This window comes from Crinia signifera, chromosome 4, assembly GCF_055691185.1.
Source record: "Crinia signifera chromosome 4, ASM5569118v1, whole genome shotgun sequence".
NCBI classification, from domain to species: Eukaryota; Metazoa; Chordata; class Amphibia; order Anura; family Myobatrachidae; genus Crinia; species Crinia signifera.
The window spans coordinates 186,900,482-186,925,879 of record NC_139220.1 but is presented as its reverse complement, the minus strand read 5'-3'; the positions used below and the strand labels follow the sequence as shown (position 1 = coordinate 186,925,879).

Genomic DNA, 25,398 nt, shown 5'->3' with positions numbered 1-25,398 from the left:
TTACTAGGCACACACTATAGGAGAGCCGGCAGAAGGACAAGCTTCAAACACTGACAGGTTGGGACTGAGCTTATCGTGCCCATATAAATTCATCTGAGAGAGCTTAACACATCATCAGCGCTGCAGGAGCATTTACTGCTGACTGGAAACCCTGATAACTGGTTAGAAATAAGAACTAGGGGTGAAAAACCTTAAACCAAAGGCAATTCAGTGGTGTTAGGTCATAGTGTATGTGTTATACAGTAACAGAGATTTGCTTTAGCTGATTATTTATCATGGGGAAACTTAACAGAGTAAACTAGTTCATTCATTTATCAGATTTAATAAATCATTTCACTTAATTTCTTACAATTTCACAAGGAATAAGTACACTTTACATAGTACTTTACATAGTACTTTACATAGTTTTCCCAACCGTAGTTGATTAAGGAGATGTGACCAATTGTATTAGCACAATAGTAGACACCATGTGATATTTGGGACTGAATATACAGCAGCTACTGCAGGGTGATCTCCTGCTGCTGATATTTGTGGGAGCATCTATCACTATTATCTAAAAGCTAACTACATTCACATGGTTCTTCCTGCACAGAGCAGCAGTTGTGGCATCACCATTTGCAGGCTGGAGGGGAGAATAGAGAATAGTGAATAATGTTTTAGTAGATGCAGTGGGAGCATTTCCTGGCATCCCTGCTGACTGTCTGAATTTGTATATTCTGCTTAGAAATTGGTTTGAAAACAAAAATTTCAGAGATGTAAGCATTATTTTGTGACCCTTACCAGTATAGTACATAATACATAAGGGGAAAGGAGTAATAATAGGTGAAATAAATATTTTTAACTGGATAATAATGACAGTTAATGTTAATCTTTTCCCCCCTAATTTTATTTAGTTTTAGTATAGTATATATATATATATATATATATCTATAGTATAGTGTGTATATATATATATATATATATATATATATATATATATATATATCTTGCACCGTTATTTGTTTAGTTTTATATCTTGCACCGTTATTTGTTTAGTTTTATATCTTGCAGTGTTTTATACTTGTCTGACTTCTGACTGTGTTGTATGCCACAGGCAGCAGCTTCTGCCATGAGGTCATGGATGACCGTGTTCCTGAGCTGTGTCAGCCTCTTGTGTGTGCAGCAGCTGACAGGCTTTTTGGCTTTGCCTTCTCCCCCTCTATCACTGCTGCCAACTTCCAGGTAAGGACAAATGTATGTTTTATTTCACCAAATCACGTATGTAACAACACATCCTCCTTTCTTTCCGAAAGCTTGTTCTTCAGTGACACCTTTACACAGAGCCACGTGATATCCTTTAGCTGTAGGATTAATGAATGTATGTATGTATATGCAGTAACATGAAAGTATATCTTAATGACAGCTGGTAAAAAAAAAAGCCTCCAAGGCAGGATTTGGCAATGTTCAGGAGCCAGTACCGCTCCACTTAAATAACTTTATTATAATTTTTTTTTTCTACTGACACTTTTATAACATTAAATCTAAGAGGGGTGTTTATGAAAGCATGGACAGAGATAAAGGGGAGAGAAATAAAGCACTAACCGGTCAGCTCCTAACTGTCATTGTTCCAATATAGCCTGTAACATGAGAGTCCGTAGCTGACTGGATAGTGCTTTATATCTCTCTCCACTTTTTATCTCTTTCCATGCTTTGATAACTACCTCCATAAATAGTATCAAAAAGTGAGTAAAAATCAATAAGAGCAAGTGTGTGCTAAACTTCCGTAAACTCTAAAGAGAACCAGGTTGACTCATAGAGTTGGAGTATTTTAGTTTACTGTAAGCGTGTAGAGGAAATTGCCATAGGGAATTATGTTCCCTGTGGCTGCTATATTTTGCCTCTGGTTTAGGGCGTCTTTACTGCAGTGTGAGTTTTGTTGTCGCATGTACATAGAGCTTATGTGTGACTGGCATGTTAGGAGGATCAGCCGGGAGTTTTATTTGAAATATGTTTTTGTTTTCTTATGTCCATAAATTGACTGTTAACTTGAAATCATGCCAACGGAACACGTGAGATGTAAGGTTCCTACATTTCGCATGTTATGAGAACTGTTTCAATAGCAGAGCTGTATCTCTGAATGTACTTGTCAAATACTGTAGTTTCCAAAATAAATATCCAGGAATATCTAATATACTGCAAACGTTTTTTCCACAGTATACATTTCTTATAGGAAAATGTACTAATATAGAGTGCAGAGGTTTACTTACGTTTTTTGGAATCTACTATGAAAGGTTCTTAAAAAGATTTTATTTCCTTTACTTTTTTTAGCTACAAAATGCCTGTGTGTTCTTTATTTGCACTCCCCCCTAAGACCAGCCCAGCACGTAACATTGATACGTGCATTATATGCCACATAGCTCTCCTCCTTTGCTGTCTCGTCAAAGCTGTTCGTCGTCAGAATCTGATGCAATGTCTTTGCAATGTTAAATCTTCTCTTTTAAATGAATCCAATGTTCTTACTGCAGAACACGTGACATACTAACAGAGCATCATCACCTCACATTTTCCTACACATACTGTAATATGATAACAGATGGGAAAAGAGGGAGGGTGTAAATTCCATTCATGAACTTGTTGAATGGGATACAAAGCATGTGCTTAAATATTATAGACTGACGTACTGATTGAGTGTATCAGTGTCACACAAGGATTTCTCTTCTACTGTATCTACTGTATTTGTGGAATCTAAAATGGAAGGCTTTACTCAATGGCAGACCAGATTAGCTGAGCTCTCAGAATAATCTTATATTATTTATGAGTATTCGCAGCCTAGTGAACAGGTTGAATCAGGCCCTTTATGTAGTGCTTGCCAGCATTTGAGATTTACTTAAACATTGTATTGTTCAGAATAATTCCATTAGAGAACCTTCCTTATAAAGCCGGGATTGCGTCATGTGCCTCTCGTTGAAGTGTGTAGTGCTAATAGTCAGAGAAAGGTGAAAATAAGCATCAATGACCTGGCATTGAAAATAAATATATTTTAAAACATACCTTCCTCTCATAATATTGGTGGCACTGTCCTAATTCGTAGATCTAAAAAATAGTTTTGTCCATTAGTGGGTAATTCCAGTCAGGCTGGGGGCGGGCTAATTTTTTTCTCAATTTCTCTGACATGTCTAAACATTGGGAAGTACAGTATGTATGTAGTTGTTTATAAACCTAGATTATTTTGCACATTAAATAGCTTATGCTATATTTTTGCACATGTTCCCTGGGAATGTTTTAAAACAAGTACCCAAGCATGCAGAAGTACACATGACGGCTTTCATAGATTACCTGACCAGGTAATATTATCCAAATAAAACTATATACAGATGTCAGACACATACTTAATTTTCACTGTCTGATTCTGGGCAAGGGTCATGGCCGTGTCACCAGGGGCAGGTGTATGTGACACCCATTACCACTGCTATACATTATACAGGGAGGTGCCTGCTAACTTTTCTACAGCATGACAACGTCTTGATGATCAGAAAAGAAAGGAAATAAAGTAGGTCATAAATTGAGACTGGCCTGACTAAATTGTGGCACTTGACAAAATAAAAATACAATTCTATTATAATTCTTAGCTTTTATTTATAAAACACATACATTTTATGCAGGGTTGTACATGAGTGTATCATGACACCGGCAAATAACACACAGTACAAAGACATGAAGAAGAAGGTACAAATTTCCCAAGAAAGTTCACAGTCTAAGGGCCAGATGCACTAAGCTTCAAAAGTGATCAAATGGAGCATGATAAACAGCCAGCCAATCAGCTCTTACCTGCTACGTCACAGACTGTGTTTGAAAAATGTCAGGCAGGAGCTGATTGGTTGGTTGCTTATTACCCTCCCTTTTATCACTTTTGAAGCTTAGTGCATCTGGCCTTAAGTTGGTGGGTGCGAATGGTGCAAGTTGCCATTGCAGCTGCATGTAAATGCTGGCAATGGCACCCAAACTCACACACCTAGGGCCTTATTCTGATTGACTCGCAAGGCTGCAAAATTCACAGCCTTGCAAGTCCATGCGGCTAATTAGATTCCCCAAGGTTGTGCCCCCCTGCTCCATGGGTGGTTCCTGTCCTCCCTAAGCTCACCCTAGGACACCAGCATTACGATTAGGCAGGTGTACCGTCCAGGACACTAAACCTACTATACATTTTATATACACTAAATTGTATCATAATACAATAATATCAGATGTTGTATAGATTAGGTCCCCACTGCTAGTTCCCAACTGCTACTTAACATATCATGAAAACTGGATAATAAGACATATCTACATATTGGAAACAACAACAAAAAACACGTAACCTGAATTCCATAAAAGCTACTTTATATACTTAGCTAAAACTCAATAATAATTGTGCCCCTATTTAAAACACAGTATTGCACATGATCAATGATGCTCCAGTCAATCAGAAACTAGCTGTCATTTTTTAAACACATGGCAGTTAGGGGCTGACTGACTGGATCAGAATATTATCATACTCAAAAGTTGCAGCCAAAATATTATATTGGTAGTAGTATTGATGAGCTGGCTACTATTAATAGGAATGAAAAATATCCCTTAAGAACATTTGTAGTAACAAAAATTAAAAATGGCCTTCCTCTTACAAATCCTCAAACACATGGGTTTTTTGCTATATTGCTTTTCTACGCATAAACTGCTGGTGCATTTGGGCTCTGTATGTCAGGGCAAACTGCTGGTACTTGTGCCATATACAGCATCACTGCTTTCCTGCATTTATCTACATCCTCCTTACCATGTTTACTTGCACAGATAATGAAGTGCAAACATTTATTTCCATATTTCCATATCTTATTGCATTCCGGGGCTGCCCCAGTAATTAAAGACCCGGAAGAACTGGGTTACTAAAGTCCAGGAATTCTGTTTATGGCAGTGAGGAATGAACTTGTTGGAATTTGCAAGATATCTCACTTTCTTCTGTTTAATGGCAGTAAAATATGTCCTATGGTGAATTTTGCACCAAGTCAAAGCAATCTATAGATTACAATCCCCAGCAGTATTTGTCTTTCCCCAATATTTGCACTAATACAAAGGAAAAATACATAAAATGACCCATATCATGCTTGTAATGGCTAACCTGCTATTTATCTAACCTGAGCAACTGCATATAAACGGCTTTAATAGTTTGTTGATCTAGGCTCATTTCACGAAGAGAAAGAATCATCTAGAACAGGCATGTCCAAACTGTGGCCCTCCAGCTGTGGTGAAACTGCAAGTCCCATCATGCCTTGCCATAGTTTTGTTATTAGGGAATGCTAAAACGATGGCAAGGCATGCTGGGACTTGTAGTTTCTCAACAGCTGGAGGGCCACAGTTTGGACATGCTTGCTCCAGAAGGAAGTGTTGGTAATGCTCCTGGATGTTTGATTGCTCTTGCTCCTCACTAATATACTGGTCCAGAGCATCTAATCACTGCTGCTTCATCTGCAAGTATTTGTGATTGGAACAGTCCAGTTCAGTGTCTATGGGCCTAATTCTAGTTCACTCTTTCTGACAAAATCCTTCTTAGATTAACAAAACCATGTGCACTGCAGGGGGGCAGATGTAACATGTGCAGAGAGAATTAGATTTGGGTGAGTTATTTTGTTTCTGTAAATACTGGCTGCTTTATTTTTACACTGCAATATAGATTGCACTTTGAAGTAAAACCCCACCCAAATCTAATTCTCTCTGCACAAGTTACATCTGCTCCACCTGCAGTGCACATGGTTTTGTCCATCACAGGGGAGTATTCAATGATATATTTCTCCATGTGCAGCTAATCCTGTTTAGGATTCGCTGCACATTTGCAGGGTTCAGGAGGGCTGCAGCATTCACTGCCAGCCCTCCCTGTCACCCTATTCAATGCAGCAGGGAGCCGGGGGACGGAGGCAGGCAGGGAAATGTAAGACTCCCTGCCTGCCCCAGAATTTGTGGGGGAGGGCTCCCGGGGCACAGGCAGCAGAGGCTGCCCCCCGGGATGGGCAGGGAGCCAGGGCAGGGGTAGTGTGCCACTCCTCTGGTCCTGCACGTAACAAGCCTGGACCAGAGTGAAGTGAATAAATGAATATTAATAAGCGGCTCCCGGCCCCCTGCTGGGGAATGTGTAAAAAAAATTGTTTCAAAAAATAAAAATGAAAAGACAAATATATTCATGTGCTGCAAGCACATGAATAAAAATAGCATGCCCCTTCACTGAAAAAAAAATCATCAGATTTTTTGACACAAAAAAAAACAAAAAAACCCCCCCTTTGTTCAAACTGAATTCTATAGTGCATTAAATATAACGCAGCCAGTATTTACTCTGCACAGAAACAAAATAACTTACCCAAATGTAACTCTGCACATGTTACATCAGCCCCACCTGCAATTCACATTGTTTTGTCCATTAAAGAAGGAGTTTGCATTTGCAAACCAACCTCATTCACCCCCACAAACTGAACCGGCTACTGCATAAGTGTAGACTGTACATTATTGTCATAAAAGATAAGTCACATCAGGGGCTTAACTGAGCATACACACAAGGGTGTTGTATGCTGCATATGAAGGGGAGACAAAATCTGCAGATGGTATATAGACAGAATGTTGACAGCCAATGTTATCTTAAGTATTAGATGACAGGTGGACATGCTGACTGTTAATATTCACATTATGTCAGTGTTAATGGTAAATGCTTAAGTGTCCAGCTATGGGATGCTTGGGCAGGAAAAAAATAAGCCATTGCTTCAAGTCCTGTCCTAATTCAGATGTAGTCGCAGAGAGGCTGAAGTATGCAAGTTGGTCAATATTTTCTTACTGCTCATGCGTTTGAGCCACACATGCACAGTGGGTGAATTGCAATATCGTTTGTAATGCAGATTTAGTCACAAACTGAGTGGCAGGTAGACAGAGATGCGAGGATGCAGCAGTGAGTGTCCCTATGCACAGGTTAACTTCTGGACATAGGGCCTAATTCAGTATCAGTTGCAATTTTGCTAAACTGCAACGGCTGTCTCTCGCACGCTGGTGGTGGCCCAGCACAGAGCAAGGCCACCCAGCATACTAATTCCATCGCATCTCTAAGGTAGCCCCAGTTGCGAAGGCAGGCATAGGGCCGCCATTTTCATGCTTGCATCGGCTGAATGTGACATCATTGCTGCCCCCGATGACGCGTCGCAGACACGCAAACTGCAGTTGCATCCTTCCACGAGGAGATCACACTTTGATCCTTTCCGCCTAAGTTTTGCATGCACATGTGCAAAAGTGCAAAAATTGTCTAATTATCTGCTTGATGCTAAATAAAGCCATATATTTACAATTGCAAATAGCAAAAGATTTCAACAGCAATCACATCAACAACTACATCTGAATAAGGCCCCTTCTCCTGAAATACTGCTCACTGAAGCCACATTTATATTAAAAGTAGTTTCATTGGAAATTGTTACTGTCTCTTTCACATGCACCATCTGTGCTTTGTAATATTTTTTTATGTTGGCAAATATGTGCATAAAAATGCTTTGGGCTGGAGGAAATTGCCCTGCTTGGCACATCCAAACAATGGCCCATGTGAGACAAAATCCTTATTTGCTGATAATGTAGATGTTTTGGGAGTCAATTAATGAAGATCTATACACACTAGACATAAAACCTAGAAGGAAACAATGGGATACATTGAATACAGTTAATAATAATTAATAAAAATAGCTAGGAGGAATAGAATATCCTGTCTTTATTAAGTGTGTGAGTATTGGGTGCTGCTTCTGACCCAGAGAGAATATAACAATAGATTTAAACAACCAAATTCACCTATTGACAGTGACACCACACAGATGCATACCTCCCAACTTACCCAATTATAGCAGGCTAGTCCCCCTAACTGCCATAGTACAGACTGTGGGGGTAGATGTATGGAGCAGTGAGAAGAGAAGTGTGCTATGGCAGCCATTCTGCTTGGAAGTAACATTTATTAAGCGCATTATATGAAATTATAGGTAGCAGCTGATTGGTTGCCATGGGTTTTTTCTCCACTGGCACACCTCACCACTCTTATCACTGCTTTATACATTTAGCTCTGTGTTTGAAAAATATCAGGACATTGTTGGCTGGTACTTGATCTCCATACAAGGCTGCCCTTATCACATAACCAGTGGCATAACCAGGCCAGGTAAGTGAGCAGGGCACATGCCTTCGGTGCCAGTTCGGTTTGTGTGTTTCGGAGTGTGTGGATCCTGGAACATAAAGGACCTGTTTGGAAAAGTATTAGGTTGTTTCCACCTCCATAAAACAGCAGTAACGCTCCCTCCTCCCTCCTCCTGATCAACCTGACCTGAACAACTAGCACATAATATGCCATATTGCCACTAGGGATGCCAATCCCCGGGATTGAAAAATGATCAATCCCATGAATCACAGGATCCCAGGATTAAATTAATGGTGTCAATGCAGTGCATATTATCCCCCCACTCTTAGGTTAAGCAGTGTGTCCTTTGATGTCACGCTGTGCACAACCGAGGGGCAGCGCGCTAATGAGGAAGGTAGGCGACAGTAGACTCAGTGGCAGTGACGTGCGGTGAAGTTAGTGGTTAGTGAGGCACCGGCTTGTTGGAACCAGCGCCGATGAGCTCTGTGGGTAGTGCTGGGTCCAGGTTGCTTCAGCGCAGTAGCAACACATACCAAGCGCTCCCGACAGAGCTCATCAGCGCTGCTGTCACATTTACCAATATTGCAATACACACACACACACACAACCTTTAAACACCCACACCCCTTATTTGCTTTATGCCTATAACACCATACTTAATTGTCTATCACCACACACACCCCTTTATAGTTTTTCCCTATCACCCCACCTCCCCCACACCTTATATATACATTAATTACTATCCCCACACACACGTTGCATCCTAAATACTTACAGTATCACACCGCACACACACTCCTAATATACTAGTATACCTATTACCCCCACACTCTTGGAATACTATATCATATACCTATCATTCCCCAATACACACGTTATATACTGTATATACAAACACTCCCCCCCCCCCCCCATCCACCGGACCACCATACTCCCCTTATTTATTACTGTATTTACCTAATATACCTTGTACCCACCCACGCACCACCTAGCACCTAAATACCTTTGGTCTTAAATTGCAGGCACCAGCACGTTGAGCTCTGTTCCTCTAGTGTAGGAGGCAGAGTCAGCTGAGTGCACTGCAGTCACACGGCGCGCGGACACGCAGACAATGAAGCCGGGAGCACGGAGCAGTACATCATAGCTGCTCCCAGCAGGCTTCCGTGGTCTCCCTGCTTATGGACATACAGTAAGAAGCGCTGCGGAGCTGTAACGGAAGCTGAGGGTAGGAAGGACAGTAGGCACAGTTTTAAGAGCCAGTGCCACCGCCCGCCTGTAGAAATGTCATTAGAAGTGCCCCGGTGACAGAGACATGCAATTTCTGCCTACATGAAAGCACGACGCCCCTCTCACTGAGGCAGATGTGATTGCCCAATCACATCTGCCTCAGTGACAGGGGCGTACTTTCATGTAGGCAGAAAGCATGTCCCTGTCACTGAGGCGCTGCTCGAGGTGCCGCTTATACACCTTTTTTCAATGGGCTTTGACAGCCAGGTGCTTGGCCCCGCTCACTTCCCGCCCCCTATTTCTGTACTTTTACATTGCCAGCGGGAGGCACCGCATTTGGTGCCTCCTAAACCATTTTTAAAAAAAGAAAATGGGGTGAAATGATTATAATAATATACAGCATAAACTGTACTTATGACACATTATGGGGGAAATTTACTAAAGGAAATTTGTAAAAAATAGGTGTATTTGTATTTAGAAATACACTTATTTTTGACATTTACTATCCTGAAAATACGGCAATTCGAATTCGTATTGATAGCACATCAATACGAATACAAATTGCAGTATTTTCGGGATAGTAAATGTAAAAAATAAGTGTATTTCTAAATACAAATACACCTATTTTTTTCAAATTTCCTTTAATAAATTTCCCCCTATGTGTCATAAGTATTTTCCATGTATCATTTTATTATGTTGCTCATTAATGACAGGTGGGGCACTGCCTCACCTGCCTCCACTGACTGCACGTCCCTGCTAAGTGGGCAGACTTCGGTTGTTAGGTTGCACAGCTGAGGGGCAGCCAGGCAGTGTCTGAGCATTTGGGGTGGTGGCCATTCCACTAGAATGTGCCCTGGAGCAGGTTATAACTGGCACACAGGCAGCATGCCTGGAAAATAACAGTGCTGACAGCATTTCAAATTCAGCTCTGGCCTTAAGTCAGTCAGAGATTGCGGACCTGCAGCCAGTCAGTCTTAAGTGTCTGCCACTACTGTCAGTCTCCATGCTTGCTGTCTGAATGCCAGCAGCAACCAGCTGAAGTGACCAGCGTCAATTCACACTGCTACCACCTAGGCTCCATGACTGTCCTGGCCCGGGCCTACAGTCCTTTCAGTCACCCCCCCCCCCCCCCCCAACCTGGTGGCAGCCCTGGGGGATATCATACTTTGCAACTAAACAGTGAATTTCAAATCTTTCTACATGATCACCAGCAGGAATGCAACTAGAGGAGGGGGGGGGGAATCACATTCCCCGAGTGCTGGATGTGATACCCACGGAGATAGAGGGTGCCCGGAGTGATAAAGATCTTAGTATCGGACCTGCCACTAGGTCAATGGTTGTGTCACCATGAAGGCATTGCACCATGGAATAACGGACCCTCATGATAACCAATTTGCTGACCATAGACTATTATACTGTACATTGCTGGCTATTTTCGGAAATGCAGGTACTATATTGTACTCAATGTAGAGTTAAAATTGTGTTACTGCATTTGCATCTAAAATAAGCTGTTATCATATATTTAGATGGTTCAGTATCCGCATACCACAAACACTTTGTTATTACTTATCATAAACTAAATGAGCAATTGCAGATACTACTGATGGTTGAACTTGATAACCTTTGTCTTATATACATCTAATCACTATGTGAACTGTATAAGTAGGTCTATTTCAACATTTAGGTTATCTATTTGGAACATAAAAATGAACAACTGGGATGTAGCAGCGCTGTAAGTTGATAGATGTTAATAGAATTTAAGAAATAAATGTATGAAAAATAAAAAATAAAAATAAATAAAGGATTGGACTGATTGTACAATTTAAAAAACAATATGACATTTATTAATAAAGTGACCAAGTGTCAGAAGTTTTCCATTTATCCTTGAACTGTTCCAGACCAGCCGTGGACCCCGTTGAATTTACCTTACCGTGGACACTCAACACCAAAAAGGACCCCAGTACCATCTTTGGGAGTGCCATTTCCGTGAGTCTCCCCCACTCTGGACGGTGACTCGGCCCTATCAACAACTTGGGCCTCGAGTCCCAGGGAGCACAAGCTACACCCCAGGGTGTCTACAGGTGGACGGTAACCCCCATCCATTATTTATGCATTTGCACAAAATGTTGTCTTCGGCACAATAGGAATGGACAGTTCTGCAATTTGATTTTATCTTCTTCCCCCCAATTTCATCATACCAGCACTTGGTCACTTTATTAATAAATGTCATATTGTTTTTTTTAAATTGTACAATCAGTCCAATCCTTTATTTATTTTTATTTTTTATTTTTCATAAATTTATTTCTTAAATTCTATTAACATCTATCAACTTACAGCGCTGCTACATCCCAGTTGTTCTTTCTATCCAGTTCGGGCCTAACTAACCCGACATACCAGCAGCTGCTAGTGTCACAACCCACGTCACAGCGCCACCTACCACCCCCTCCCCCTGTGGAGGCACTTTTTCTGAACATAAAAATGAATCTGCCAAACATAGGCTTTTTGAAAAATGGCAGTTAGGAGTGGACCAGCTTTATGTTTATCACTCTTTGTCACCCCCGCGTTTATCTCTTTTTAAGGCTTTTTTTAAATTCATTACTCTTTATTTCAATTTCTCTTTTTTTTTTAAGCTTACATTTACACATTAAACATACAAAAGAAGACAATAAAAACCGATGCCATTACTACATAAAAAAAAAAAGAATACAATATTACATATAGAGGTAGATCATTACATACATACATTTATGTTAATAGTATTATATATGTTCACTCTGGCCAACTCCGCTCCTGTTTCGAGTACCCAAGAAGAGATATAGATCGCTACAGTAGGCGTGTCATTCTAAACAGTGTCACTTAACATTGCCCTGTTTTTTCGCTGGGGTGATCTCTTTTTAAGGCTTAATACATCTGCCCCACTATTCTTTAAAGAACTGAACCTCAATTAAAGGCTGTTTTAGCAGTAAACCATCAAATAATATTGCTTCATGATTAGTACAGACTACAATGATTTGTCCTGCCTTCGCAAATATGTCAGTGGACACTGACATATTTGTGGGCCCCGGGATGAAGAACGGGCAGTCGGCTGACGTCATGTGACATCAGCCCACTGCCCCTGGCAGACTTCGTCCTGCCCGCATTCCCATGGGAACGCCCAGCATTTTCATGGGGACACCCAATCACAGAAGTCCAAAACCAGAGGGGAGTATTGCCACTTTTTGTTTTACTATACGTTTCATATATAGAAAACTTACCGTGTGTTCAAAAAAGGGCAGCGCCCATATTCTGTTTATCAAAAAGCTTTTGTTTTACCTCACAATATTGTTTTAAGCCAAAAGGTTGCACCAAGGTAGTTGGATGACTATGATAAGCGACACAAGTGGGCGGCACAAACACTGGACTGATATGGCACACTTAGCATCACCCTGGACTAATACACTTGGCAGCAGACCATGAATTATACTGCAGAGTTGGCTTACCCCAGGAATTATACGGCACAGATGATGGCACCCCTGACCTGATATAGCACACATGGCGAAACACATACGGCACAGATGGCGGAACCCCTAGACTGATACAGCACACATGGAATTATACGGCACACATGGTGACTTTCCTGCAGTAAAAAAAAATAAAACTTTTTTATTCTTTTAATAAAAAAATGGCAGCACCTCTGGATTGATATGGCAGACTTAGCAGCACCCCATGAATTATACAGCACACTTGGCTAACCCTTCAACTGATACGGCACACTCAACATCACCCCTGGACTGATACGGAACACTTAGCATCACCCCTGGACAAATACAGCACACTTGGCAGCACCCCATGAATTATACGGCTGACTTGGCTCACCACTGAAATTATACGGCACACATGCGGGCACCCTTGGACTGATACAGGACACATGGGGGCACCCATGGAATTACACGGCACACATGCAGGCACACCTGGACTGATACGACACACTTAGTATCACCCCTGGACTGACACAGCACACTTAGCAGCACCCCATGAATTAAACAAAAGACTTGGCAGCAACCCATGAATTATATGACACACTTGGCTGACCCCAGGAATTATGCGTCACACATGCGGGCATCCCTGACCTGATACAGCACACATGGAATTATACGGTACAGATGGCAGCACCCCTGGACTGATACAACACACATGGCGGGAGGCATGGAATTATACTGCAGACATATTCCTGGAGTAAAAATAAAAAAAATAATTAAACACATGGAATTATGCAGTAGACTTAGCAACACCCCATGAATTATACGGCACTCTTGGCTCACCCCTGGACTACAGCACATTTAACAGGCCTTGCAGCAAAAATTACGTAAAAAAAACACCTTATTTTTATTTTCATTATAAAAAAGTGCAGCTCCCCTAGTCTGATAAGGGACACATGGGGGCACCCCTGGAATTATACGGCACACATGTGGGCACCCCAGGACTGATACAGGACACATGGGGGCACCCATGGAATTATATGGCACACATGGGGGCACCCCTGGACTGATATGGGACATATGCGGGCACCCCTGGACTGATACGGGAAACAGGTGGGCACCCCTGGACTGATATGGGAAACATGCGGGCACCCCTGGTCTGATATGGGACACATAGGGGCACCCATAGAATTATACGGCACACATGGGGCACCCATGGACTGATACGGGACACATGCAGGCACCCCATGACTGATACAGGACATTGGGCAGCACAGCTGGACTGATACGGGACACTGGGCAGCCCTGCAGTAAATATAAAAATCTTTTTTTTTCAGAGAGCCCCTTGTCCCCCAAAGTAGTCCCATATAGCAGCCCCCCTAGTAGTGCCACAGAATAGTACCCTTAGAAGTTCCCCTTTAGTTTCTTCCACAGTAGTTCCCCTTAGTAGTTGTACCTGGCCGCTCAGTAGATCCCTCTTAATAATTGGACCCTGGCCGCTCAGTAGTTCCCCCTTTAGTTTGTCCCCCCTCCAGCAGCCCCTTCAGCCTGTTTAGTTCCCCCTTTAGTTTGTCACCACCCTTGCAGCCCCCATGTGTGTTACCCACCCCCCTCTGCAGACAGCACGGACACATACGTGCTGTCTGACATTCACTTGCCAAATGAAGATGGCGCCAGAGCCCGGTCTTATATAGCGATCAGGTCTCATGAGAATCCGACGCAGGATGATGATGTTTTGGACTCGGAAAGATGGCGGGACCCGGCGAACTCCTCGGATCCGGCCTCGGATTAGGTAACTTCAGGGTGGATCGGATCTCTCGGATCCGAAACCGCTCATCTCTAGTTTTGATCAACGCGTGGAGAAAGATAAAGTAAAGAGAGATAAAGAACTAACCAATAAACTTCTAATTCATTTCACAGGTTGTGTTTGAAAAATAACTAGAGCTGATTCATTGGTGTTTTATCTCTCTCCACTTTCTCTCTCTCTAATGGGTCTATTCTGCATCACTTAACCCTTTGAGTGCCATGGGAATTTTTCAAAATAGGTGTGAAAATTGCAGAGAAACCACCTTTTTTTATTAACCCTTTGATTGCCAACGTTGCTGTGGGCGATCCTCAAAATATCCGCAAAAATTGCCAGCGCTGATTAAAGCGACTGTTCTTTTTTTGGGTGCAATATTTACTTAAAATTCAAGTAAGTGACTTGGCTATATTTCTATTTCTTTATATAAAAGAACAGTCGTGAGTGACACTGGCATTTTAGCGGATATTTTGAGGATCGCTCACAGCAACTTTGGCACTCAGACGGTTCATTTTCATCAGTTTGTGTAGAAATTAAGTGTCGGGCTCATTTTATCACAATAATGTCACACTGATATATATATATAACACTAGCAACTTGCTGACAAATGTTACATGTGCAGTTTAGCAGAAATCCAAATCCACACGATGTCTCCAAAAGGTTCTTTGAAACTCACAGTGAATTCAAAACATAATTATCACGATTGATTATTATGTCATGATGTCATGATGAATGGGCCATACTTGCCTACTTTTGCCTACTTTTGAAAACTAGTTTCAGGGAGATTACAGTTGGTAGTAAATTTTACAAGGTATCCTGTTGCAGAGGTGTGTCATGCTCCACCCAAAGGGCGTGTCTAGCTTCATATAGGTGTATATTTACCTAAATGCTTGTTGGAGGATATTTCTATGTTACATTATTAAGTAAATATTTTGGGAAATATAGCATGTATTGATAGTAATGTTTCTGTCTGCAAAATGGGATTTGTTTGTTTGCAATTATTTACTGTGATGGTTATTTTCGGTACTTATATGTTAGTTGGGCGCCCACTAAGCTATTTGCTTAGTTTTCCACGCCCCCTCGCGGCGCAACGCTTCGGTCACTATATAAAATCAACTCCATGCCGACATGTATAGTGGGGGTATGAGCGTATTAACTATAGTGGGCGCCCAACTAACATGTAAGTACCTTATTTTCTTCTAACTCACCACAATATACATAATAATAAATGTGATGCCTATGCAATAAATTCCAAATTTAAGCATACTTGCCTACTTTTTAAAAACTTGGGTTCTTTTTTTTTTCTCCAAAAACAGCTGCATAAGGGTTACATGAAATCAGGGAGACTGCTAGACTATTTAGGGAGTCAGCAATATTGCTACTATTTAAGAATGCAGGGCGGTAGGCAACTATGGAATAGACCCCTCAATACTTTGATTGATACCCCCTAAAGCTTTTTTTTATCAATCAGTCATTTGTACCTATGTTTTAAGATTGAAGAGAATTTTGGTAGTGAGACATGAAATTAAAATCGTCTGAACCTAAAAAATCTTGGCTTAATTAACATTCCAGGTCAGTGTAACTGTGCGCCAATACTGGAAATTGTAGTCCTTTTTTTTTTTTTTTTTTACTATTGATGACTTTTCTTCTTGTTCATTATGCATAGCTGCTTGTACCTCCAGGACAGGGAGCAGAAGCTTTCTAAAGTTACAAGCCTGTATGTGTGTGCAAGGTATGAAAGTATGAATTGGAACAAATCCCGGCGGTGGAAGATTTGGCTGTAAGAGTGTGAACGTGTATAGTTGCACTCTCTCTGTCTCTCTCTCGTGTCCTGAAGACTGTAACAGGTCTCAGATGGTGAGGAAATGAGACAAATACGATGTCTGTCTCTGTTACACTACCTGTCTGTCTTGTCCTTTTCTGCACTGTAAAGTCTCTGTTCACACACACATTTGTGTGTTGATCTAAGTACACATACACACACTGTCCTCTGCTGATCAAACACATTTGTCTTGACATACAGTAAGAGCACTACCTGTTACTGAAATGATGGAGAAACCTTCCTAGTCCGTTTATACAGACTCTGATGTTCTGTTAATAAAAACAAATCATTCATTCTTATAAATGTCAAAGCTACTAATCGCAATAAACAAAAGACAACAACAAGATGCAATACATAGGCACAGCTTCCGATAGAGCAAACTGGAGCACATCACTAGCTCATCTTGGTTATGGTATAAAAGTCAACAATCTTTAGGTCAACAACAAAAGGTCAACATGCATGAGGTTGTCATAGACTAATGCTCGACACGAGAAAAATGTCAACATGGAAATGGTCAACACATAGAAAGGTTTATGTGAGTTTTTTTACCTTTTTTTGTGTCAACGTCGACCCCTGAGCTTGGGGACCTCCAATTAGTGTCCAGCTCCCTCTCTAAGCTCGGCAACCTTTACCGTTTCCGGTCGGATTCCATGCCATGTCAAAGTTTTGTTTGTCAACCTCTTGTCTATGTTCACCTCATGCATGTAGTGATTAACTAAAGATCATCCCCAATTGTGTCTCGGGGTAAATTTATTAAGCTCTGTGAAGTGATAAAGTGCCTGGTTTTTATCACTGTCCAATCAGCTTCTACCTGTCATTTTTCAAACCAAGCCTGTACCTGCACAGTTAGGAGCTGATTGGCCGGTGATAAAAAACAGAGGTACTGTTTCCTAGCACTGCGATTTTAATTGCATCCATCGGGACCCCAAAAAACGCGTTGATCGCATCGCATGCAACCAAATCGCATGTGATGCGATCGACACAATTTTTTACATTGAAACCAATGTAAAATGGTCCCTGAGACCCGATTTTAAATTGGCCCCAATGTAAAATGACCCCCAGACCCCAATTTTCATTGTATACCCACCCTCATGGGTGAAATGCCCCCCATTGTTAACGCTACCCCACGATAAACGCCAACACGAAGCGTGGCGAGCGCAGCGAGCCCGCGAGGGGCGGCGGTATGCGTCCTCCGTCCTTTTCATACCCCCACTATCCACATCGGCGCGGAGTTGAATTTATATAGTGTGGCGAGCGCACTACTTCACAGGTATTACACGTCCCCTTGTGGGGCTCGCTGCGCTCGCCACGCTTCGGGGTCGGTGGCTCGCTGCGCTCGCCACACTATATAAATTCAACTCCACGCCGACGTGGATAGTGGGGGTATGAAAAGGTCGAAGGACGCGTACTGCCGCCCTTCGCTACGCTCGCCACACTTCGGCGTTAATCGTGGGTTGCCGTTAACAATGGGGGGCATTTAACATACACATTACCCATTAGGGTGCCTATACAATCAAAAATCGGGCCCATTGGCCCATTTAACATTGTTCCCTATGTAAAATCGCGTCGGTCGCATCGCATGCCATTATAATGGCATGCGATGGACGCTATCAACGCGATTTTCTCTTTCGGCAACAAAGGCTAAAAATAGCCAAATATCGCGTCGGTCGCGTCCATCGCATACCTTAAGTTACCTTAACTTAAGGTATGCCATCACCCACGACGGGCACCGTGCTAGAAAACAAGTACCAAAACAGGCACTTTATCACTTCACCGAGCTTAATAAATCTGCCCCTCAGTCCTTACTCAGATGAATTAGCAGGATTTAGGGTTATATTATATATCAAATCCCAGAGAGAGATAAAAGTATGAAATATAAAGTACTAGCCAATTAGCTTCTACCTCAAATTTTACAGGCTGTGTTTGAAAACTGTGTTATGTAAATTACTGGGTACTTGTTTCCTAGCACGGCCACAATCGTATGGATCGTGTACCTTTTTAAGTTAAGGTACACGATCCATACGATGGACCCGATTTCCTTTGAAATCAGGTCCATTTGGCCGGCTAGGACAAAATATCGGGGGCATCGCGTCGGTCGGGACCGTTAACAATGGTCCCGACGCGACCGACGCGATGCCCCCGATTTCCCCATAGACTTCAATGTTAAAAAATATTTTAACATTGAAATCGTGTCGGGAAAGGTAAAATATCGGGGGCATCGCGTCGGTCGGGACCATTAACAATGGTCCCGACGCGATGCCCCCGATTTCCCCATAGACTTCAATGTTAAAAAATATTTTAACATTGAAATCGTGACGGGAAAGGTAAAATATCGGGGGCATCGCGTCGGTCGGGACCATTAACAATGGTCCCGACGCGATGCCCCCGATTTTTCCATAGGCTTCAATGTTAAAATATTTTTTAACATTGAAATAGTGAAAAAATGTGAAATGGGCCAATATGACCCATTTCCCATTATAGATGTCCCCGTCGTCACCCCACGATAGACGCCACCCCGAAGCGTGGCGAGCGCAGCGAGCCCGCGAGGGGCGGCGGTGCGCGTCCTCCGACCTCTTCATTCCCCTACTATCCACGTCGGCGTGGAGTTGAGAATAGAATAGTGTGGCGAGCGCAGCGAGCCACCGAACCCGAAGCGTGGCGAGCGCAGCGAGCCCCGCGTGGGGACGCGTATAACTTCACAGGTATACGCGTCCGCTCGCCACGCTTCGGGCTCGGTGGCTCGCTGCGCTCGCCACACTATTCTATTCTCAACTCCACGCCGACGTGGATAGTAGGGGAATGAAAAGGTCGGAGGACGCACACCGCCGCCCCTCGCGGGCTCGCTGCGCTCGCCACGCTTCGGGTTGGCGTCTATCGTGGGGTGGGTTGTACGCCGTTAAATTTGGGGGGGTTGGGAATATTTTACATTGAATGCAATGTAAAATCGGGTCCCAGGGACCCGATTTACATTTCATTAAAAAAAAAAATCGGGTCCAAAATCGGTCGGTCGCATCGCATGCGACCAAATCGCATGCGATGCGATCGACCCGATTTTTTCCGACACGACCACCCCGATGTAAATCGGTGTGGCCGTGCTAGGAAACAAGTACCAATTACTGTACGCTTAAAACTTACGTTTTTACTCTAATCGCTGTATTTGGTACATTATTGATTTAATGTTTTTTTCCCCAATACTTTTAATTATTTGAAAAAAAGATATACGTGTGTGCATAAGTGGCTCCTGTGGTGTAACATGTATAAGCTGTGCAATGTGTTGTAATGTGTTTAAGGGCTCTACCATGCATAATTTGTACATGAGCCTCTCCTGTAGCATAATGTGTGTAAGGGTCCCTACTGTGGCATAAGGTGTATAAGGGGCTGTTCTCTGTGGCTTAGCGTGTATAAGGTATTCTACTCTGCTGTGTAATGTGAATTGGTTGCCCCTTTCCATGCCGCTATATTTTTTATGCACTATCCCTATTTTGAATATGGAATGGGTTGGTGGGCAGGAGTACCAAATCTCTTTCTTGTGCAGGGCATCAATATTTCTAGTTATTGCTCTGCACCTAGGCATGTGCCTAGAGGGAAATCTACCACTGCTTCAGGTTGATTCCATATTTACAAGGAATCCTGCCAAACTGGAGCACTTACAAAAAAGGCAAAATAGTAAAGAGATAGGCAAAATGCTGGAACAGTGAGTTCCAGCAGTTTTCTGTCTCAAGTCACAATAAGTCAGATACTGTTTGATAAGTCCTGCTGGAATTTAGGATTCTGCAACCACTTGCAAGCACCAGAACACCCAAACCAGAAAGAGAGTGATATTAATATTTGCATTGTACACACATGGCATTGAAGAAGCAGCTGTATATGACATACAGTAATATGTTAGGGACGATTTGTAATGATTTAGGGACGATTTATCACCATCTGCTCAATGCAGATGTACTGTTATAATATCGTCCCAATCCACAATGGGATAATTGATTGCATTGCATGGATGTATCGTTGATTGCAAGAAAGATCTGTCTCTGTGATGCCACTCCATAGCCAAACCAGAGTATATTTCAGGAAAAATACCCCAAGTACTGTATGTGCTGCGCATGCAAAAAGGTTGTGAAAACACCCCTTTTCACATTATTTAAAGAAAAACAAAAAAAACAATTGTTAAAGATTGTTCCCCTTAGTCTAGGACATGGGTCTTCAAACTGTGGCCCTCCAGATGTTGTGAAACTAGAAATCCCAGCATGCCTTGCCACAGTTTTAACACTCCCTTATAGCAAAACTGTGGCAAGGCATGCTGGGATTTGTAGTTTCACAACATCTGGAGGGCCACAGTTTGAAGACCCATGGTCTAGGATAATTTATCAGCATCTCTGGCATTACATTTGTATGGATGACCAGCTCTTTTCTGCTGACAGCCTTATATCAGAGTTGAACATTGGACCCATAGTCATGCATGAATAACCAATGCCCTAATGTTCTCTTATAGATACAAACGGAAATGCTCCCAGTCAGCAGTGCATATAATAAACTGTTTTGCACACCTTCCTAAGTGTCCTAGTGACTGATATGAATATAACAAATGCTGGACAATATTAACAGGCCACACCACACACCATGCTAATTTACTTTTGTTGTGTTTATATAAGCCATGTTTTCCTGATTGTAGCATACTTAAGGTAATTATTACATAATATTTTGTAATGGTCTGAAGTCTAAAGTTAATCCACAAGATTTCCTGTAAATCACCGTAAATGAACAATGGGTTATTTTGCTTAAGTAAACAGAAATAATTCAGATCCTTGCACCCATGTAACCTTTCCTTGATTATTTACTCAGGGACACGTGTTTTAATGGAAGATAATACAATCCATTTTAGTGGTCCAGTTAATTTTACCATGTAAACATGTCTAAAATATCTATTAGGTCACTTCAGATATAATTCTTATGAAACATAAGGAATCGAAACAATACTTTCCACAATCCATATATGAGAAAAGTGCTGCATTTATTTATTTTGCAATACACTTCGTTGTTCAAATGCAGACCAGACCAACCCCATTATTTTCTTATTTATTAAACATAGGGCTTTGGGTAACCCTAGGGTCAAGCTGCTAAAGTCCATCCTTATTGTAGACTAGCTAAGCCCACTCAAAGCAAAAGCTTAGAAATCTAGTCTGCTACCTTGTGATTGCCTCTGTGTTTCTGGAAATCTGATACTGCATTTATTCATATCAACTGAAAGTAACGAGCTAAAGTATCCATGATGTGTATGGCTAAAATTTAATCTAAACATATGATGTATCCATTGTCAGACACAGGACCTGCCTGAGATTGCACAACACATTTCAGTTGCATTGTGGAAACCCAGTCAAATAATCAATATAGATGATGTTTCCACCCCTGTAGATCAGCTCTCTAATATTTCAGCCCATTGACTGCAATTGTTATTGTTATACATGAACAGGAAAACAGTTAATGTAGAGTGTATGGTGGGAATAGGGATGGACATCCATCTCCATTTTTTTCTAAAAGATTGATTTACGTGCCTGATATATAATTTTTGGATTGATTCTGGAGAAACGGGGCCCACTTAATCAATAAAAAAAAAAATAACACCAGTGATCTATCTCCCCCCCCCCTCCCCCCACACGGTGGTGTCCTCCTCTTTTCCAGTGGCAGCCTAAAGCTGCCAATGACTGGCTGCTGAGCCATGTGCATGTGCAATGTCATGTCTGGCTTGCGCATGATTCCTTCGATCATCGGGGACCTGGCAATGCCAAGAAGGCTTTGCTGCAGCCAGAAAGGCAGAGCTAGCTCCCCATTGCTGGCAATAGGGTCCATACTGCTCTTGGCATTATGTGGCAAGAGCGGTACAGGGGAAAACTGCAGTAAACTTAGTTGACAACTGTTTGAGTACTGAAAGGAAAACATAACCACTTTAGTAAGAGCTAAAGCGATTAGGTATTATTGATAAATGGGGCCCCTGCTGTTTTAATAGAATTGAACCCAAATGCTACAGTAGCAATATACTCACCAGGTCATTTCATCTCTTGCTCTACTGCCCATGTGTCCGCTTTTCTCTTTTCTTTAACCGTGCAATACTAATGACCGCTAATCCAGAGAAGTATCTTAGAGAAGATGAATATTATCTTACATTACATGAAATGCAGACATGGTTATCATGGCAATCCTGTTAGGCCATCTCTAGGTGGAAGGCTGATTACTCTGATTGGTGGGGCTTGTCAGCCAGATGCTGGCAGTCAGATGGAGTGACTTCACAAAAATTAAATGTATGGTGATGGGTGTATATTAATACTATTTTTCTGTCTCTTTCAGAGAACCCACAGACAGGGAAAAGCACATAAAGGAGGTGCCCCAAATAAGACAAGCGTTGTTATCTCTACCAATGACTGATATGAAGATTATTCGAACCCTGCAGAGGAAACGAAGACGTGCCCGACGCATGCATGCACCTCGGTTAATGCGTGTTGGCTGCTCATTAGGAACATGTCAGGTGCAGAACTTGAACCATCGATTGTGGCAGCTGGTGGGACAACCGGGCAAGGACAACGCTCCAATCCAGTTGAGCGATCCCCATGGCTTTGGCTGAGTTTCATGGACCAAGTTAACAGAAGACCTATCAACATTCATTGAATTTCAGATTACCAAATAGGGCATATTCAATTAGCCACGGAGTTTAGCCCAATAATGTCATATATACTGCTTAGTAAATAGACTGCTTCAGATTTATAGTGTGTCTGGATTATTTATATTGTGATCTAAGCAAAACACATACAGTAGTGACTATTCTGCTGTGAAACAATGCTTAGAAACTATTTTGAGCAGGTAAACGCATATCTACAACATAGACCTGAGGCGGGATAGTGGCATTGTGTACTGCTGGTATGAGGCTCCATATGTTGACTAATGGTGTACTGGAAAGCAGCTAGACATGTTAGTCATACTGTGTGTCATAATGGATTCCTAGGATAGTAAGGACTACTACAGATCTAATAGGTTACATCCGCATTCATCATGTAAACCTGTTATACAGCTAATTATTGCACTAACATTGTCACACAAAACCAACCAATTGTATTTATTTTTATATATGTTTATTTATTGGTAACTTATGAACCAGAAAAAATGTGCAACCGCAGTGTATTTAATATTGTTAAAATTTGCCTATTTATCTTCCTTGCGCACCATGGGTGAAAGTTCAAGTTCGTTTTTTTTAATTACAGGGTTGTCATGTTACCTACAGTATGTGGACATTAGTCATGGAGGTTTATTTACAAAATGCAAATGTTCAGTAGGCAGTGGTAACAACTAGCATGAGTCATTTATTTATCTCAAAGTATACAAAAGTGTACATTTAGGGGGTTATTCTGGTTGAATTTGCAGCCTTGCGAGTCCCCCAGACACCGTCCGCCCCCCCTCACACCACGGGTTCACCCACACTGCCTGCGAATGGATGTTTAACATAAACATCCATTCATAGGCTAGGGGGAACCCATCGAATGATGTCAAAGGTGCACGCATGTCTAAGTGAAACTCAGGTCACTTAGATCTACATGCACGCTCATCAGGAAATGGGCGGGCCGCTGACATCCGTTGATGTCACCGGGCTATTTCCATGGGAACGCCCAACGTTCTCATGGGAACGTCCAAAAAATACTGGGTATTCCTATGGGGGTATCACCCTGCCCTCCGCCCCACGCCCCTGCCCGCAATCATGGGTGCATGCCCCAGTGAACACCCTCTTCACCACGGCCACACGCACCCTGCATCTGCTCATGCACAATAATGCGTCTGCACATGCGCAGATGCACACCCCTGTGAACGCACTGGGGGTAAGAAATGGATCTGAATGAGGTCCTTAGTTTTGCTCAAGACTCCCTATTTTCCCCCGAATAGGTGTATGTCCTCATTCTGTTTTCAGGAACTGAAATGGGTATAAATCATATTCACCTAGTTACCAGAATGTCCGGGAGGAAAGGGTATCCCAGACTTCAGAGAGAGCTGCACATTTCTGCCTTTAATTGGGCAGTTTGAGAATGCGTTAACACAATGGCCTTTATTCAGATCTGATTGCAGTACAAATTTGTTTGGAAAATGGGCAAAGCCATGTGCACTGCAAGTGGGGCAGATGTAACGTGCAGAGAGAGTTAAATTTGGGTAGGGTGTGTTGAAACTGAAATCTAAATTGCAGTGTAAAAATAATACAGCCAGTATTTACCCTGCATAGAAACCAAATAACTCACACAAATCTAACTCTCTCTGCACATGTTACATCTGCCCCACCTGCAGTGCACATGGTTTTGCCCATTTTCCAAACAAATTGTACTGCAATCAGATCTGAATAAGGGCCAATATGTGATTTTGTACTGCATTCTTCTGATTTAGAAACAACCCTTTATTCATTTCAATGTTTATCCTAAAACACTGATAATTTTAGGATGGTTATGTATAAAGTAAGGATTATATCCAATTAGCTGCGGTAAATTAACATGTCTAATGAAGTCTCCTGTGGGCTATCCAATTATACACAATAGCTGGCACAGGCACTTTCCGGGGTTTATGCTTTTAGTGCCTCATGCACGCAAAGCAATATCCCTGAAAAGAGTCCTCAGATTCTCAATAAAGAATGGGTACAGGAACTTATCTTGAACCCCCATATGTTGTCACACAAAAATGGGTCATATTTCAGATGGAACAAAAAACTGGCTACAAAAAGAGCCTAATAAAGACCATTTGGGCAAAAATTGTGATAATAGTCTTTTTTTTATTGGCCAAAAATCAGAGAAGCTAATCGGATAACCCAATGTCTACCATATTTCTTAACATTTTCTCGTATGAGTTATAAATGGAGTTTTATAGAAATAAATCAAATTGTGTACAGCAATGCTTTGAATGAGTTCCTAATTTTTTTTTT

General features: G+C 41.9%; 1 protein-coding gene across 1 annotated transcript; it reads left to right on the top strand.

Annotated features, from left to right (window-relative positions):
- The first annotated feature begins 1,116 nt into the window (after positions 1-1,116).
- ADM2 (adrenomedullin 2) lies at positions 1,117-23,435 on the top strand. Its single transcript, XM_083179709.1, has 2 exons — positions 1,117-1,221; positions 22,800-23,435. The coding sequence occupies exons 1-2, from the start codon at positions 1,121-1,123 to the stop codon at positions 23,071-23,073; spliced, it is 375 nt and encodes a 124-aa protein (XP_083035835.1). The 5' UTR covers positions 1,117-1,120; the 3' UTR covers positions 23,074-23,435.
- Positions 23,436-25,398: the final 1,963 nt, after the last annotated feature.

Coding starts and splice junctions, on each gene's coding strand:
- ADM2 (XM_083179709.1), top strand. CDS start 1,121: ATGACCGTGTTCCTGAGCTGTGTCAGCCTCTTGTGTGTGCAGCAGCTG. Junction 1,222..22,799: donor TCACTGCTGCCAACTTCCAG/GTAAGGACAAAT, acceptor TGTCTCTTTCAG/AGAACCCACAGACAGGGAAA.